Source organism: Patella vulgata, chromosome 8 (genome assembly GCF_932274485.2).
Source record: "Patella vulgata chromosome 8, xgPatVulg1.2, whole genome shotgun sequence".
NCBI lineage: Eukaryota > Metazoa > Mollusca > Gastropoda > Patellidae > Patella > Patella vulgata.
Genome location: NC_065886.2, coordinates 38,234,400 through 38,254,438, shown reverse-complemented (window position 1 = coordinate 38,254,438; position 20,039 = coordinate 38,234,400). Strand labels below are relative to the sequence as shown.

General features: G+C 36.8%; 1 protein-coding gene across 1 annotated transcript; it reads right to left on the bottom strand.

The window, feature by feature from the left end:
• Positions 1–8,783: 8,783 nt before the first annotated feature.
• LOC126830438 (alpha-galactosidase A) lies at positions 8,784–17,097 on the bottom strand. Its single transcript, XM_050560825.2, has 7 exons — positions 17,054–17,097; positions 14,960–15,111; positions 13,970–14,144; positions 13,249–13,423; positions 12,978–13,072; positions 11,932–12,291; positions 8,784–9,047 (listed from the first exon to the last, which is right to left on the bottom strand). Exons 1-7 carry the CDS (start codon positions 17,063–17,065, stop codon positions 8,784–8,786), a joined length of 1,233 nt encoding a protein of 410 aa, XP_050416782.2. The 5' UTR covers positions 17,066–17,097.
• Between the last annotated feature and the right edge of the window lie 2,942 nt (positions 17,098–20,039).

Below are 20,039 nucleotides of genomic sequence, written 5' to 3'. Positions count from 1 at the left end.
AGTATTGTGGTTCTAATTTGCGCGAGTAAAAAAGTACAGTGTTAAAAAGATGTGGTCTTGCAAATTGTATCATAAAAGTCAAACATGATTGAAAAGCGATTTGTAAATGACGATCCGTTATCATCGTACGAGGGATTTGACTTCATTACTCTGAAATAGACCGTAAATATGAAATGCGAAAAAATATCTCAATATATAGTACAAATAAATTTTGAGGGTAACCATCTAAATGGAATAACAGACAGATTGAGAAGTGTCATCTAACTATCTTTGTGTATTGATAATAATATGATAAGTAGTGTTGTTAATATCTGTCATTAATTAATCAATGCGACTAAACTTATACAGACTTGGGGGTCATTAATTAATTTACATCTCGGTGTTATCAGTGATTGTTAGTGGGATTAAGAATGCTGATTAGGTAATTATCTTTTTTACGCCGGCCAGATCAAAGACAGACTTGGGGGTCATTAATTAATTTACATCTCGGTGTTATCAGTGATTGTTAGTGGGATTCAGAATGCTGATTAGGTAATTATCTTCAAAGACATCACTCTAGGTGGAATGTGTGCGTAGTACCCACAAATGAACTAATGGTAGAATCGTACACACACACGTCATATTAATTGTATAAAATAATTAAGTTTTACTAATAAGTTTGTTTAAAATTACTATATACCCAATAGTTATTGCTCACCGGTGTTTTTGTAATCAAGTGGCCTCGTATTATTTGTTGATTGGCGTTTAAACAATATTTAAGTGATGGATGGATTAACGTTTTTGATACGATTAGGTTATAATGTCTAACATCGGTTATCTTCTTTATAATAAAAGTATATATTTTACAATTGCATTGACAGTTTAATCACTCACCAAACGGCACCAGGAACTCCACGAATGATCCCGTGCAATTTTCGCGGCGAAGTTTAACCTCATTTACGACACCCGTATGAACTAATGGTAGAATCATACACACATTAATTGTATAAAATAATTAAGTTTTACTAATAAGTTTTTTTTAAAATTACTATATACCCAATAATTATTGCTCACCGGTGTTTTTGTAATCGAGTAGCCTCGTATTATTTGTTGATTGGCGTTTAAACAACATTTAATTGATGGATGGATTAATGTTTTTGATACGATTAGGTTATAATGTCTAACATCGGTCATCTTTATAATAAAAGTATTTTACAATTGCATTGACAGTTTAATCACTCACCAAACGGCACCAGGAACTCCACGAATGATCCCGTGCAATTTTCGCGGCGAAGTTTAACCTCATTTACTACACCCGTAGTACATGGAACGGTACATGATAATAAGATACCAAGCGTTGATTGGCAGAGAAATGAGTGCGATCTATTGTACATGTTTTGCATAGTCATCGGAAAATTCCATATTCACTGTTCTTTATGTATAGAAATGGTTATTATTATTATATATAGCGAATAATGAATATATCGGAAAATGACTGGCACCATTTGTATTTCTGTACTTAAGTTTGGGATATCAAGTATTACGGGGTTATCCAAATTACCGGTAAATGCGCTAATTTCTTGAGTCATCTTCATTTGACACGTGACCTATTTAAACAAAGGCAGCTTAAATTGATCTACGGCATGATATGGCATTTTAAATTCACTCTAAAATATTCCAATCACAAATGTCTAATCTATACCAATGAAAGACGATAATTCGGTGATTATGATTAGGCCAGTCACGTGGTAATTGGACCGTCAATAGACGCTTGTCCAGTTGCCGTGTGTATTGATAGTGCTATATTGTACGGACAGTGAGATATTGTATAGATAATGTATATCCCATGTGTAGTGCCTGTGACGTCACCAGCCAATCAACCGGATTAAGGTCGTAATTGATAATTCGAAAAGCGTTTTGGCGTTTCGGATACTTAAACATTAACAGCGGACTTAATTTTAATCAGATTGGTGTGAACTTGCCGTAAAGTTCATATAGAAACCATGGGCTATACATAGATGCAATTTAGATTTTTGATCTTACGTGGTCTTTAATAATGTCTGCCTTGTTGGTGTTGCGATACAGTCTAATGAAATTCGGGAATTTCTGATAATCACTCCCAAAGTTATAATTCTTGCTCACCTTGTAGAAGTCTGTGAATGCCCTAACAAGAAAAACTGTCATTGTATCAAATTTCAACAATTTCCGTTCATTTTGATGATTTTGCAGAACCATAGAAAAATTGGTGCGACACGCGTTACCATTGGTATGCTTAAAATATATATGCAATGAAATGAAGAAGCCTATCGGTTAGCAAATATTTCAAATTAATTACTGTTAGGTTTATTGCCCTTGTTCACTTCGTATGATTTTATGAACGCTCTAAACACTAGTTATCGATCCGTCGATCTGCTTGAAAATTATATGCATTGTTCTCATAAGTACCCATTTATCCTTGGTTGCATTATAGAATCTTGTCAACGCCATTTATCATTGATTAAGCGTAGACACTTGTTAAATATATATTCAAAAGTATCCTAGACTCACCTATTAAACTTCTTAAAAAAACACCTGAACCCTGAGCGACGGCTAATCAGACGGCAATTTGTGTTACATTGATGTCGATTAAACTGTTAAAAATATGCGCAAATCTTAAATTGAAAAAATTAAAACAGCTATAACATCTATTAAATCCTTGATTATATAACAGTATACAAGAAATAACAACAGATATGCTGTTATATAATAGCTTGTAATCTATAGTCTGAAGTCCATAAGCCTCGCACTCAGCCCTTACAGACTGTAAGAGCCAACGCTACATCCCAAGGAGGTGTATGATGTGTCCAGAAACTCTGAATTATGCTTTTCTAGGATCGCCGAATGATGCCTGTCTCCCAGTCGGAACGGTGTCTTAATAATACAGTATGGTAACTCCAGATGATAGCCTGAGTTCCACGAGAACATTGTTTACACATACGTCTCACACTATATCAACACAAATGTCTTTTCAGAAGTGGAAGCTCAACCAAACGATAATGTGACTTTAAAGGTTCCGGGGCTGAGGATGTTTTATTGGCGTCGATTAATCTGATCGAAAACCACTAAAAATGTGCTTATCTCTTAAATTAAAAGTTAAAACATCTGAACACGCATACTCTTAGCAAGCATCCCTATAGCCTTCTCATATAAGATCAGCAATTTCATTTCATAGCCTATTATAATACAACCCAAATAGTATTAAATTGATATATTCTAAAACAATATCTTAAATCTAACGTTAAAACATCTATAATATCTAAACGGTGGCTTGTCTAATGTTTCACACAATCTAAATTCGAACATGCCCTGAAGAACGGTATAGTCCAATCGAAAATGATTGTTTTTTTTCGTGGACCGAAGCAGATCTTCTAAACGATAATCCACTTTTAAAAGTTCTGGCTCTGGTTTTCAAATTGGGGTTGGGGCCGACATAATATTCTTGCTACCATTTCCTGTCGACAGTTCTTGAGTCGTAAAATATATATAAGAGGATTGATAACACTGTTGATTATAAAGAACGTTACCATGGTTGTGAAGACAGTTTTGTCGTTTGCGTCAACGGCGAACACATCAGAAACAATATGTCCACAATACGTTATATAAACGGCAGCTGGGCAATAGGACGCCCCGAACATACCAACAATAATACCCACAGTCACTGTCATACGTAATTCAGCTTTGCTCTGGAAAGACCTTCTCTCGTCAATTACTGGAGTATTTCCAACTATTGTGGTGGAAATTTGCCGGATGTGACGTCTTGCTACTTTAACAATGTACGTATACATTATAACGTTAATCAAAAATGCAACAAAGATGAACGAACCGAGGAAAACATGGCCATTTGAATTTGCAGTAACTATCAATTGACAAACAGGCACGTCAAAGCCATTTGGATTTCCAGAAACTATAAATTGACAAATAGGCCCACCAAAGCCATCGGAGAAAAACGAAAACGTTAACAAACCGGCCAAGCTCCACAAAAAGATGACGACTACCGTAAGTTTTTTCCAAGTTATTTTCTGGTATAAGTTCATGGGTAAGATTATGCAAAGAAATCGCTCAGTAGTAATAAGTAGATTGGATAAAATGGTCGCAAATATAAGAGTAATGCCAGCAAATAAACGAGATTGACAAAGAACATGCTCGCTGATAGAGTCGATATGCATCAATCTAACTAACAAAACGTGCATTCCAAGAATCATATTGGAGATCAGCAGCGAAAAGAGCACAACCTTCTGTCGTTTAGGAAACGATCTACTCTGAAGAATGGACACTAATGATAGACTGTTTAACAGAAAAATTAATATGCCCAAAACTCCATTGACAATTATCTGAGTTCGAGGTTTGGATCCTTCCGTGTTTACCATTGTGTACGTCTGCTAGAGGTGAACAGAACACACAACCTTCTGAAAACAAAGGTTTCTGGTTTTTTTAAATTCTAGAATCGGGCAGATGTCGTTACACTACATTGCCTTCTTCGTGAAATTTTTCATCTAGTCCGCCAGGGTATTTTCTTTATCCCAAAATATTTTGTCACCCGAAAGGAGCTATCTTTTAATCTAATGGGTCCATGTTCTAGTCACCCAGTTTCACCAACCTGTTATCAAGACGTGATGACCAGATGTAAAAACCATGAAGTATTCTATCAATTGAAAAATCAAAACACAAAACTACGTCACTCATATGTCAGCTATCCTAAAATAACACGAAATTCACAAAATAGAAATCCCTTTTTTTATTCTTCAATAACATTGAAAGATAAAAGCACAACTTTCTTAACATAATTCCATAGTTCAGGAAGAACGCGCGCACATTCTCTCTGACACTTTTATTTGATCTTTTGGTACCTTGGCAGTTAGCTGACTTGATTATCCAATCCACCCGCAGTTATTCTTCACGTGACGATTTCACTTTCTTAACATAATTCCATAGTTCAGGAAGAACGCGCGCACATTCTCTCTGACACTTTTATTTGATCTTTTGGTACCTTGGCAGTTAGCTGACTTGAATATCCAATCCACCCTCAGTTATTCTTCACGTGACCATTTCACTTCCGTATTCGACAACTAAGTTTATACCATCATTGGCTGACGTATTTCACAACCAAGTCTATTCCTTCATTGGCTTGGTAGTTAAAAACATTCCCACGAAAGTATAGGGTAGTGAGGCATATTTGGTAGAGGCCTATATGGAAAGTAGAGATACTCACTTTTAATAGAAAAATACTGGATTCACTGAAAAACACCAATGGGGCGCCCACTGGAGAAAACAGAGGTGTCTCTGAAGGTCCGTTTATACTGAATGTGAACACGACCGCGAACGCGGAGACCGCATTTGAATGCTTAACTGCTATTTCAATGAAGCCGTTTTTACTGGCGGCGAACGCGAACACGGTTCAATTTTTGTTCAAGCGGAAAACCGCAGATTGCTTCAAGAGCGAATTTTTGGGAACAGTTCGCACGAACGATTTTCATTAGCCAATCACAGTGCGGGGTCAAAAGTCATACATGTGACGTGACAGAAGAGCGAATTTCAGTGCTATCGTCGCTTTCAGTACGAACGATGATTTGCGCAGAAAATCGCAACTTGTCTGCTCGTGTGAATCATGTATGGCCGGCTAACGATTCTGAAGACGGCCCGGTGAAATAGTAGACGCCTATTAAGGAAGTTAGACTAAACAGTAATCAATTACTAATTACATGTATTTATTATATACATCAATTATTTCAGGTCTGTCTATACCGCAAAAACATATCACTCAAATTAATCTTAGAACATCTGTGATTTTGGTTAGCGTTAGTCTCTAATTATATTATTTAATCGCATCAATAAATAATCCGGATGGACTAATGAAGCCAGATGATGCTTAAAATAACATGTATTAGACTACTTTGAGAGAATTCATTCCAACCCTAATTTGAATTCCATAATTGCCACTGACGTATATTGTCGTCGCACCTGTCCGTCCGTCCGTACAAATTGTTTGTGGACACTCTACAGCTCACAATTTTTATCCGATTTCAACGAAACTTCAAATATAGGTTTATCTCTCTAAGATCTCGGTTCTTTTCGATATTGGCATGTATCGGACCGTGGATTATGGCCCCTGATTGCACGAAAAATCGCGTTTTTAGCTTGTGGACACTATAGCGGTCACACTTTCTTTTATTTGATTTTGTTGAAATTTCGATATTTGCGCATATCGGACCGTAACTTCCTGAATTATGACCCATGAATCTACGAAAAATCACGTTTTTTAGCCCGTGGACCCTATGGAGGTCACAATTTTATTCCGATTTAAAAAACCGTTTGAACATATATCACCGTTACACCTTAATGACGGTTGAGTGCGAATTTCTTGAAAATTGGATCAAAGCTGCTGGACAAAATGGCCGCCCCTCGTACGCAAACAGTGTAAAAATATGTTATATCAAGGTTGTGGACCCTCTAGAGCTCACAATTTTGATCCGATTTTGATAAAACTTGAAATATACATTTATAACCCAAAGACCTTGGTTCCTGTCGATATTCGCGCATATCGGATCGTAACTCCCTGAATTATGGCCCTTGATTGTTCGAAAAATCGCTTTTTGTTTAGCTTGTTCTCTATCCATCTCTTGCAAAATGTGGGCGTATTCTGCCTGGCAGCTGCTGGTTAATGTATTTATTGACGGCGCGATACCTGTATTGGTTTCTCAAAAACAAACTTTGACACAGGGGATATGTAACACTATTTTAGTGATAAAAGAATATCAGTTTCATAAATATATGATTTTTTTTACATTAGTAACATAAATATAAAACAGCTACATAAATACCACGGGAACATGAATTAAACAGGAACTAAACTACACCAAGAACACACTGGTAAACAATAACATCAACACAGTACATGAATAGTTTAAGATAACCATTCTGCCCCTCTGCCCCGGTAGCGGCTGAACTCGGGGAAGTCCATACTCTCTTCCCCTGTCTCTCTCCTCTCATCTTCTCCTAACTGTCAGCAAACTTATGGTTATATGCCTTTCAACTGGGTCTAAATCACACTATATGGAGTTTACAAGTTATCTTAATTTAGCTGACTGGTAGGCTATAAATGTATACAGGTCATATCTACATTGTCTATACATGTGGAATTGATAGTCTTTAATTACGTGCTTATAGATGAATAACAATATCTTATAGTATCAAAACCAGTTGTGGGTCAATAAGTTTAGACACGTCGTCACAGATATGCTGAAGATTTCAGTCAAATTACTTTACTGTAAGCCGAGAAATCGTCATTTTAATAACACTGTAGCCTCGATTTTTATGGTTAACCATCAACGGCCGTTGAACCGCAGATAGGATTCAAACCTGTGGACAATCGTACCCATCAGATAGCACCGAGAGTTGAATGTCGTCTTTTCATGTTAATAAATGTCTAATTAATAGTTTCATGCCTAAAGAAAACCCCGTAACAGGCAGATTTAGCTCGTGCATAATGCATATTTAACATTTAATTACGAAAACAAATTCAAAATGCCAACGCTAGATATTCTCCCTTCGTGAATTCAATCGGATTTAAACAGACCCATCCATTTGGTTCACGGAAAATAAAGATGGCAGCGTTTGTTACACAGGAAGCAGCATAGATCGATTTGATTTTCAATTCGTCATATCTTTGTAAATATTGAACGGAATTAATCCCTTTTTGGACTGATGTTCCATTTAGAAATCCCACTTGTACAATATTGTAGTTTGTAAGGGCTTTCCATACCGTTCAAATCACACTCTGACACTTTAAGAGCTGAATCTAAACAATATACATGTCAAGGACAGTCGTAAGATATGAATTGATAATAAATATATGCTTGCACTTATCAAAACTCCCAACATTTTGTTATCTATGTGAACAAATGGTAAATTTTCCTCCTGTAGCTTTAGGATAATTCACGCTCGGTTCCAGCTTGGCAGTGGAGGCACTTACGGGGCTGATCATGAAAAATAAGTGTAGTCATTTGGATGTGACCAAAAAGGAACGAGGACCCGGGCACAAATTTATAGTACCTGGCAAAATCACACCCTTCGCATTGGACATGTAACCACAGACATTTGTTAGAATTGTATAGAGTTGTTAAACCCCATTCCATTCCAAATAGTTTAGATGTTATAGAACACACGGAAAAATATACAAGAACGTGTTCTAAAAGACACTGAAAAACATGTAAGTACGTGTTTTAGAACACCCCGAAAATATACAATTACATGTTCGAGAACAAACGGAACAATACGTGTTATAGAACATAAGGGAAATATACAAGTGCGTGTTCTATAACACACCGAAATATACATGTACATGCCCTAGAATATACGGCAAAATACACTATTACATGTTCTAGAACACACAGAAAAAAGATACAATACCATGTCCGTGAACACACGAAAAAATACACTAGTACATGTTCTAGAACGTACCGAATAAAAACAAGTATATGTATTAGAACACACGGAAAAAGATACAAGTACATGTATTTGTATATTAAAGAATATTTCTGTTATTGTATATTCAAGTATTTCTGTAATTGTATATCAAAGTATATTTCTGTAATTGTATATCCAAGTCTATTTCTGTATCTGTAATTGTATTTAAAGAATATTTTTGTAATTATATATTCAAGTCTATTTCTGTATTTTTATATCAAGGTCTATTTCTATAATTGTATATTCAATTCTATTTCTGTAATTGTATATTCAAATATATTTCGTTAACTGTATATTAAAGTTTATTTCTGTAATTGTATATTAAACATAGTAATACCAGTAGGATTAACAATAATCTTATAATTAACATTAGATGAAGCGTTATTATAAACAACAGACATTGTAAAGGCGTCGTATACAGTATATAGAGACCCAGATACAAGTCCTAGGTCACTTCCGGTTACAGGAACAATAGATGGTTTACCACCCGTATCTTTATTAATGAAGGCTGTCGCCATATTGCCCACGGGGGTCAGAGGTCGATTCCATATTTCAACTAAACCCATCTGAAATATTGCAAAATATAAAGAACAACAAATTTTAACATCTCAGGGGTGAGTCATTCGTGACAAGAAAACACAATTGGGCTAATAAAGACAGGCAAATGCCATGCAATGTGATATTACCCATGCAGTGTGCTATAACCCATGCGGTGCGCTTTAAGTTAATTTGTATCCGAATAGCGACGTTTCCATCTACTCTTTATCAAGTCAAACTGGCAAAGGTTCTATTACGGACACGTCAACGTGTACACGGGGCCTTGGATTTTCGTACCGCCCGACCGACTAGGATGCCCTTCCTGCACCACGAATACGGGAAAAAAAGCTTGAAAAACCCGAGAAATTTTCGCGGCCAACACAGGGACCACACCCGGGAACTTCTGATCAGTGAGTCGGAGATACCTGGCTCCAATGGTATACAGGGGACCTGCGTTTTTCGTCCATCCGAAAACTAGATGGTTTCCTTTGAGAGTGGTATGAGCAATATCTGTTTTTTTCGTCTCATCCGGAAACTAGGTCATATAAGACAGAAAACAGTGCTATTACATCAATAAATGGAGATATCGGTCTAGTTTAAAGGCAACAAATCTGTTACTTACCTGTTGAATTCTGACTCCAATTATACCCATAGCATCTCTGAGTTGTTACTTACCTGTTGCATTATACCCCTAGCATCTCTGTATTGTTACTTACCTGCTGCATTATACCCCTTAGGACAGGGCTCACACTGGCTTTCTATTTTTTTTCCGCCAAAATGGATGATAATTTTAATATAAGAAAAATGTTCATATTTTTTTCCGCCAACTGAAATACTTTATCTGCCAGAAATGTGTGATAAAAAAAACAACATCTAACAATTTTATGTCTCAGCTAGGCTTATTATAAAACAGTTACCGATATATACACAATACATTATACAGCAGCTTTAAAAATCTGTCTTTACATAATAGATTAGCAAAGTTTGGATTTAATAAGATCAGATTTTAGTTTTGGTGACTTTAGTCTATTTGAACACCGTACTGCACAATATATTTTCAGTATTTACACGTCAAATATCATCCAAGGATTGCTAATTTTCTATAAATTTATGTGTTGCGTGCACAGTGGGCCTATTGTTTTTTTCAGGTACCGTAAAGATATCAGAATCTGAATCCCTGATAGAATGGTATAAATTTCAATTATATTTGTTAAGAGATGCTTACAATATACCCGTCGTTAACTTTCAGAGCTGGCGACAGTAATATGATACAAATGGCGAACTGTTTTCTCGCTCAAGAATCGTCACTGTTCAACTCGTTCTTACGTTTTCGACGAGTGGTGATATTATAATTTGGAATAATGATATCCGAAAGGCATGCTTGTATTTTTTACATGACTTATATGGAGCCACTGTAAACGAATTCAGCTATCAAAAATATTTAATTCTCTTAGCAAGGAACTGTCGGCCATTTTGATTACATGTATTATCATTTACAGTGTATTTTAAGACGAATCGAAACGGGGTCACCCCACTATACCAGTTTTTAATCCCTGAACAGTTAATGATTATCGGATTATAATTAAGACCTTAATCAAGTGGGCCAGTTTCATGGTGTAGAGAACTTAGTAGGCTTGTAAAATTAATTTTAGATTTATTGAAAATGTATATTTTATAGGAAAATGTTTGTAAGTGAATGGAAAATGATTAATGGAAATGTTTAAATAACTTGTACATTCTATGCTAAAATGATAAAAATGTATAATAATGTGTAAAAAAGTGGACGTGAAATGGAATAAAGTATTGAATTGAACTGTCTTTCAGTGAATGATAACTTGTACATTCTATGCTAAAAATCTATAATAATATGTAAAAAAGTGGATGTGAAATGGAATAAAGTATTGAATTGAACTGTCTTTCAGTTCAGTTCAGTGAACTGTTTTAATCCACTGGTAGACCCTTAATTAATCCTAACTAATCCCCATTGTTGCATCGTTAATTGTCCATTAATCCCTTAACAAAGGAACTGGTATAGTGGGGGTAAATCAACGAAACATCAATTAATCACCGCTTGGATTAATCATTAGGAGTAAATAATTACCTGACATAGGCTTTATATATATCATTCACAATTAACAATCAATTAATCAAAGACAACTGATTAGTATTACTCATTGACGCGATCCGGATTATCGGCGGCTAGTTGATTAATTTATAGTATCCCGCCACGTGATTGGCACTCAATAAATACGATTAGAATTTTTAGATTTTTTTCCCACCAGTTCTCAAAAAGAATCGCCAGTACCGCAAAACATTATCGCCATCATCATCGCCAAAATCAAATTTTAATCGCCACTTTCATATTTTTATCGCAAATTGAGACTTTGGCGACCGACAGTGTGAGCCCTGCCTTAGGATCTCTGCGTTGTTATTTACCTGTTGCGTTCTGACTCCCAATATACCCAAAGCATCTCTAGGTTGTTACTTACCTGTTTCGTTCTGATTCCGATTTTACCCATAGCATCTCTGGGTTGTTACTTACCTGTTGCGTTCTCACCCCCATTATACATACTCATTGCACCCCTTGGTTGTTACTTGACCTGGTGCGTTCTGACTCCCATTATATACCTAGGATCTCTGGGTTGTTACTTACCTATTGTGTTCCGACTTTTTTTCCGCGCACCTTATACCCATAGCATCTGGGTTGTTACTTACCTGCTGCATTATACACCTTAGGATCTCTGGGTTGTCACTTACCTGTGCTTTCTGACTCCCAGTATACCCCTAAGAATATCTGGATTATTACTTACCTGTTGCACTCTGACTCCGATTTTATCCCTTATGATCTCTGGGTTGTTACTTGTTGCGTTCTGACTCCCATTAAACCCATAGCATCTCTAGGTTGTAACTTACCTGTTGTGTTCTGACTCCCATTATACCTCTAGGATCTTGATTTATGGCGATAATATTTTTATTTTGTAATAAAGCCTTTGATTCTGGTCGGATGTTTCTCAGGTCAACAGACATCATCAACGGAGACGCCATCATGGCCCACATCCCGAATTGAACCCTTTCCTGCTCTTGACTTAATCCAAAATCCCCAACAATCAACTGGTCGGGATTGTTCCACCCACCAGGGCCGGCGAAACTACTAAAATTACCAACATCATCTCCCATGTGGTCAATGATCTCTATTATACTGTCCCACGAGTCCTGGACATCCTTCCAGTTCCTCCAGTAGTTGCAGGCATCTCGTATACCGGTGTAGTTAGGCTTAAATTATAATAAGATTCATATCTTATGTAAGTTGCATGACGCATACAATACTGTCAATCCTGTCTAATAATTAACCAGTTGTCGAATCAAATGGCGTTTAATGTCCCGTGTGGGCATGTATATATATACATGTATATGTGACAGTCAATGTCTACAATCATACAATGTGTACAATGCCTGAAATATACCAGTCAATGTGTACATTGCCGGGTTAGGGTTAGGTTTAGGGTTAGGGTAAGGAATGGGGGGTTAGGGTTACAAAGGCATTGTACGCATTGCCTGATTGTAGACATTGACTGTAACATATACATAATAATTATAACTAACAGTATGAACGGATAGACCCGGAATCTGTTTTATAAGTGAACTGTTGATTTCTAGATCGGACCCCGGTTTTTTTTATACAATCCAAAGGACTAAACATATTCCCCTGGATTCATTAACTTGAATTGATGTTTGATGTTTATTTCTTGCAATATCTGTGCAGTTTGTCTTGTCCGCAGGTTTGTCTTATCGATTTTGTTTGCGTGCAGTGCTTACTTTTAAAAGTGGCGATGGTTCTTTACGACCGACGTTGGAATTCGGATCAGTGACATTCCAGATGTGATTCCAGTCCTTTAACGCCACGCCACACCCCGCCCTCTCCGAAAACCACCGAAAAAATTTGGTATAAGTATACATACCATGATGCCTTGCGTAGTCTGGTAAAGAGGCCATTCACAAGTAAATACCATTGGTCGACCTGTTTGATTTAAGTAGAAACTCATAGCGGGGTAGCCTGAAACAATTAAAGTATATTTATTGAAAGAAAAGGGTGAACGCCGTTATCGAACCAGGGACCACCGTGTCTCCCATAAGCACCCGCTCCCCAATCAGCTGATTTTAACACAGTAACTCTGAAAATAAATCAGAAATTGGTTATGACAGTGAAAACCATTCAGTACCTATACTTACCACGATCGGAATCGTCTAATTGTGAATTACATCCATCAAACTTAAGTAAATCCACTTCCCACGAAGCAAATGTCTGGGCATCCATCTGAAGATAGAATTCTGATCCCGGATAACCTTCACATGTCAAATGTCCAAAATCTTCATAAATACCCAGTTTTAGCCCTTTACTGTGAACCTGCAAATCATATTTTTAAACGATCAATATCAGTCAAGCGCATTTTACCCTGGGAGCCGCGGTGGCTCGATCCAGGTGTTGATCGAGAGCGGTCCCTCGTATTTTCCAGCATGGTCTCCCAGGAACTCTAAGCAATGGTTTAAATACAAAATCGCCAAATGAACAGTGAACTACAGAAACAATAGACTGGCTCAGTCCATTCTACACAGTTTTTATTTGTTTGTGAATCAGTCATTACTGTCTTGTAGGATATGATTTTCTTTGTTTATTACAAATAGAATACACAACTCCGGTACTGATTATAAAATGTTCATTGTGTCTTAAATATTGGATATTAGGATTCGATATTTTCACGGCATGATAATAACATCAATATTGATTGAAATGGACCAATATTGAATCTAATTCGTGTTTTTAAGTACGAATATTGTGGAAAATATTGGGTTAAAGTATTTTTTCCCTTTAAATTTGTAATAAGCAAGAATCCGCTGTATTTATATTATATAATTCCTAGCTGAGACATTATGTTTTATTTTAATAACTTACATAATCTGCTAGACCCTTTATTCCACTCGGGAATCGTTGTGGATCAGCTACCAGACTTCCATTAGCAGCTCTAGACATAGACTGCCAGCAGTCATCCGAACAAACATACTCGTAGCCAGCATCCTTATATCCTTCTGATATCATCAGATCTGCCATTTGCTTTATTAACTTCTCGCTGGATTAAAAAACCAATACAAACTGTTATTAAAATGGTTGAGATTAGAAATGAGGTGTATATTAAGTCTGTTCTCCTATCGTAATTAGAGATGTATGTGTGAATCTCTATCTATGTAAATTGCACATATTAAAAGCTAAACAAATTATTCATTATTTTTTTTAAAAAAAGATATGAAATGAAATAAAATGGGATTTACGGTGAACTAGGAGGGAAATTTTGTCCGGACAGCGGTGCTACGTCCTGCTCGTATTTCGAATTCCAAATGTCCTGCACCATGGACAAGGGGAAACAACATTGGAAAATCTGAGAAGCTTTCTCGGCCAACACCGATAGCGAACGCAAGATCTTCTGGTTAGTGAACCAACGCCTTACCCACTAAGCAGCCGAGTTAAGAACACAAAATACGTTATATCATTTCTTGCTACCGATATTTTTTTAGTAGTTCCGTAGATATTCCAACAACAGAAAGAGGAACATATCACACCCACATCCATTCTACTTTTGCGAGAAAAAACTATTAAACTGGAGGAAAGGGGGTCTTTGAACCCAGCGTTGTCTTGAATTGTAAACATAGTAGAACACGGATGCCTTCGTGATATATCAATCCCGGTTTTAGCTTTTGAGAGGTGCGAGAATTGGATAATAAGTAGACCATAGCACCGCTGTCCGGTCAACATTCGCCCCAGCTTAACTCCATGAATAAACCTTATCAATCTTTAACCTTTGACGATATTTAAAAAAATGGCCTATTAGAATTTCATTAATGATACCTTTGGCGATATTTAAAAATGTTTTATGTATTTCCATATTACCTGATACAATTATCTGGGTCATTTACACAATCAACATTACAACGGAAGCGTTCCCATGACAACCAACCCATAGGCGGAGTCAAGGCCAAACCATTATCCAAAGCAGTTGTTATGGAAACAGTTGCTATGAGCACCGTAATTAGTAACGAATCCTAGAATATACATAAACATAACATAGCGCTAGGTTAATATATATTTTTTGGACTATGAATTAGATCATCGAGATTCAAATAGATAAAAAAATAATGAAAAGTGGGAAAAATCTCGACAAATATCCCGGACCTCCCTCATTCTGGGTACAACTTAAGATCAAAAGCTAGATGACCGAGAGATTCTAATTTAGAATGAAGGCCTTTCTCAGCCCTCATTCAGTTCACAATCGGGAGTCCCATTTTAACCCCTGGCTGTGGACACTTTTTCCACCGCTGGTAGACATATTTATCACACCGGTATAAATTATTGACTGTTTGGGATATATGACTATACATTATTTAAAGGACAATATTGGTGTCAGTCATTATAAAATATGTGATAGAACTGGTTAAATACATCCCAAATATAACTTTAACACAGAGATCATTGCTACGGGAGATGTGTAACAAGCACGTGAAGAAACGGGAAGTGACGACAAACATGACAAACACGAGTTATCCTATATAACTGATTGAAGCAAAGAGCGATAACAGACACGCGATCGAATTTCATTTCACTGATAATTCAGTTGATGATGAAAAGCTATTATATGAGACGGTGAGAGGATATCTGACAATTCAAAAAAAGAATTGGCTGTCATTAGATAAAAGATAACGAGAACAAATTAGAAAAAGTCCGTGCATTGCCATGTTTTTATTAAGAACAGAATGAATAAAAACAGGGGAATGCACGGGATTTTTCTATTTTTCACGTTTATCCTTATCTAGTGACAGCCAATTCTATTTTTGAATTGTGAGATACCCTGTCACCGTCCCATATAATAACTTTTCAACTTCAACGGAATTATCAGTGAAATGAAATTAGATCGATGGTCTGTTATCGCTCGTTACATCAGTCAGATACATAGAAGGATAACTCGTGATTGTCATGTTTGGTGTCACTTCCCGTTTCTTCACGTGCTTGTTACACATCTTCCGTAGCAATGATCTCTGTGTTAAAATTATATTTGGAATGTATTTAACCAGTTCTATCACATATGTAATTATGACTGACACCAATATTGTCCTTTAAAGTTCGCGAACAGACCCCTGAATGCACCAAATCGAATTAATTTTTCAAACTTTTCGCACTGTACAATCGACTTGCCGCTCCCAAAAGGCCCAGCGCCCGCACAAGTTTAATTCTGCCCTGGTGTTGGCCGTAAAACTACCTCGGGATTTGTCAGCGGTACAGAGAGATGGTTCTGACAAGAACAGCGTCTGGTTGCCCGGGTGGCGGTACGAAATAAAATGAAATGGGGTTTAACGTCCAACTGTTCTGCTCTGACTGGGCTAATGAAGACGGACATACAGTGTGCTATGAGGATAATTTTTCTTGGACAGCGGCACTAAGGCCTATCCTAATATATAAAATTTCAATTGCCAAGGGAAATTTTACGTGTACGTCTCGGGTTTTTTTGTCCCATCCGAGCGACTGTCCTATCCGTCCTGCACCACTGACATGGGGAAACCAGGCACGAAAATCCCGATAAACTTTCTAGGCCAACACCGGGATCGAACCTACGACCTGCTGGCTAGCAAACCAGCGCCTTACTCACTAAGCCACCGTGGTTCTCTTCCGGTACGAAAGTCTGAGTTCCCATAATTAATCTATACGTTGGCGTGCACGTGAAAAAACACTTTACAGTTGGAATTCGATGAGTATAGGCTGGTAACGCTGCTCTCTGGGCAGATATCCCCCACCCACCTCACAGCACACTGCATTGCGTTGGCCCGTGTGTATAAACCCGGTTAGTTCAGAGAGCAAAATGTTAAAAATAAAACTAATTTCATTTCCAGGGCACCTGATAACACTTCTCGTATATTTTGAAAGTTCATTTGATTGACCGTTTATATTGTTATATGGTATTTGCAGGATACTTTTAAAGAAATAGGTACTCACCATCATTATCATGTTTTTATTCCCATTAAATTATCGCCTGTCCAACTAAAACTATCCAGACACGTGTATCAACTAATCTTCTCTGATAAAATATAATGACCGATAAGCTTCCCAACCTTAAGGTTTGTTGGATTAAAAAAAATGTTAGAAATCTTATCAATGTAAAACGAACTTACTTGGTAGATCTGTGACTTGTGAAACTAACTTAAAGGTGGACGTCTACTTTTTAGATCTGTGAAACTAACTTAATGGTGAACTTTTACTTGGTAAATATTGTAACAAAGTACTCTATAGGAGCTTTTACGGGTTTCCCTTTTGACGTCATTTTCGGACATGCGCAGATTCTGGCCTTATTCGTAGACTGAAACCCATAGGCCATTGTGTGTTTTTTTGTGAAAATACCGTCGTACAGTGAGCTTGTTTTACATAAAATGAAACCGATCGCCATTTCTACATATGTGTAAGGTTTACCGACCGATGCCAGAAACGATATTAACAAAAACTTCGATGTAGAAAAGATACGGCAAGTTTACCAGACCCGTATGCAATTGAGGAAAACAAGTGGATGACTGATCCGTGTTCATGACCCGAACTAGAATTTGGTGAAGTTTATTACGCATTTTACGACCAAACAGATGTTATCTATTAGTTACAGGACTATTAACACAAAAGATTTAAATGGTCTATCCTATTTACATTCAACTGCCGACTGGACAGTACTTGCGGGGTCGTACAATCAGGGGCCATAATTCAGAAAGTTACGGTCCGATATGCGCGAATATCGAAAGAAACCGAGATCTTTGGGATATAAACTTACATTTCAAGTTTCAACAAAATCGGATAAAAATTGTGACCTCTACAGTGTTCACCAGCTAAAAACGTGATTTTTCGTACAACCAGGGGCCATAATCCATGAAGTTACATACGGACTCGGACTAGCAATTATTTGCCCATTGACTTCAATGTTAAAGGACAATATTGGTGTCAGTCATTATTACATATGTGATAGAACTGGTTAAATACATTCCAAATATAATTTTAACACAGAGATCATTGCTACGGGAGACGTGTAACAAGTACGTGAAGAAGCGGGAAGTGACGCCAAACATGACAAACACGAATTGTCCTTCTATACAACAGACTGAAGTAACGAGCGGTAAGAGACAAACGATCGAATTTCATTTCACTGATAATTCCGTTGAAGTTGAAAAGTTATTAAATGGGACGGTGAGAGGGTATCTCACAATTCAAAAATAGAATTGGCTGTCACTAGATAAGGGACACGAGAAAAAGTAGAAAAATCCCGTGCATTCCCCCGTTTTTATTCATTCTGTTCTTAATAAAAACATGATAATGCACGGACTTTTTCTAATTTGTTCGTTATCTTTTATCTTTTTTTGAATTGTCAGATATCCTCTCATCGTCTCATTAACACCTTTTCATCTTCAACGGAATTATCAGTGAAATGAAATTCGATCGTTTGTATGCAGTTACCGCTCGTTACTTCATTCAGTTATATAGAAGGACAACTCTTGTTTGACGTCACTTCCCATTTCTTCACGTGCTTGTTACACAACTCCCGTAGCAATGATCTCTGTGTTAAAATTATATTTGGGATGTATTTAACGAGCTCTATCCCATATTTTATAATGACTGACACCAATATTGTCCTTTAAATGTCTGTAACATCACAGGCTGTAGTTTTTTGCTCAACATTCCGTTGGTTCCAATCTTTATAGGCACAACGGGGACCACATTTGGCAATCTCCTCATCATAATTTTGTAGGGGGTTGACCGTTTAGATTTTTTGCTACGCGGATTTGAAGTTGACTGGGGTGAAAATCTGCAGAAGAACACTTTACACCCCCTATCCCTCCGCTGTAATATCATCAGTATTACCCAAAACTGCTATGAAATTGCAAATTTGGTCCCTTTTCTCCAATTCTAGACCAAAAAAAAAAGTCAACCCAAAAATGCAGGAAGAGGGGAGAAAAAAAATTAAAATTGTCTATTTATAACTCGCACTACTAGTCTTAGTCCATACATGCCAATATCGAAAGTTTCATTGAAATCGGATAAAAATTGTGACCTGTAGACTGTTCACAAACAATTGTGGACGGACGGACGGACAGGAGCGACGACAATATACGTACACATAAAAATGTTGGCGTATAAAAAACATGGTACTAAGTGGGCCCTTAGGCTATCGACTTAAAAATAATTCCAGCTAATAATACTATAAATAGTATGCAATATGCAAATAATGATTGTTTGTGCGAACTGTTAGTCAATAGCTACTGTAAATTTCCCCGCGTTTAGCCGGATCTAACCAATGACAAAGTAGTTGTTTGATACACGGAGTAAAATTTAAGCCATTTTTATAAAATTTCCCCTTGATGGAATATGAATAAAAGAAATAATAAAACGATGATCAAGCTGAATCTGTAAATATTTTTTGAAACCTTTTTTCCTTATCTAACCACATAGCTCAGCTTTTGACAGTCAGTTTATCTCCACTGTCGTAACCAAGATTGAAGAAGGATACATTTGTGTCCATTTGATCAATTTCTAATTTAGTATTTGGTTCATATACTGGTTGAATGCAAATATATAACTGGACTCGGTTCATTCTATACAGAATTATTTTTTACAGCGTGATTATTATTTCTTCTTTTTTTTTTAGATGTGCTACTGTCGTGCTTAAATTTTAATATCGTCTTGAATAATTCTTTACTGTCACCACTCTAACCCATTCTATTATTTACTCTTATGCTCTATTTCGTGGCATTTTGTATCCAAACAGATGCTATCTATTATTTGTTTGCAGTAAAATAAACACAAAACATATAAATCGGCTTCATACAGCAACGCATCTTTGTCTATGCTTTTCCGTACACCGGTCAACTGGACCGTTTGCGAGCTTGGCATATATTGTCTGCTACAACGCAGTGGATCATCAATAAAACGAAAAAAAATAATTTAGACA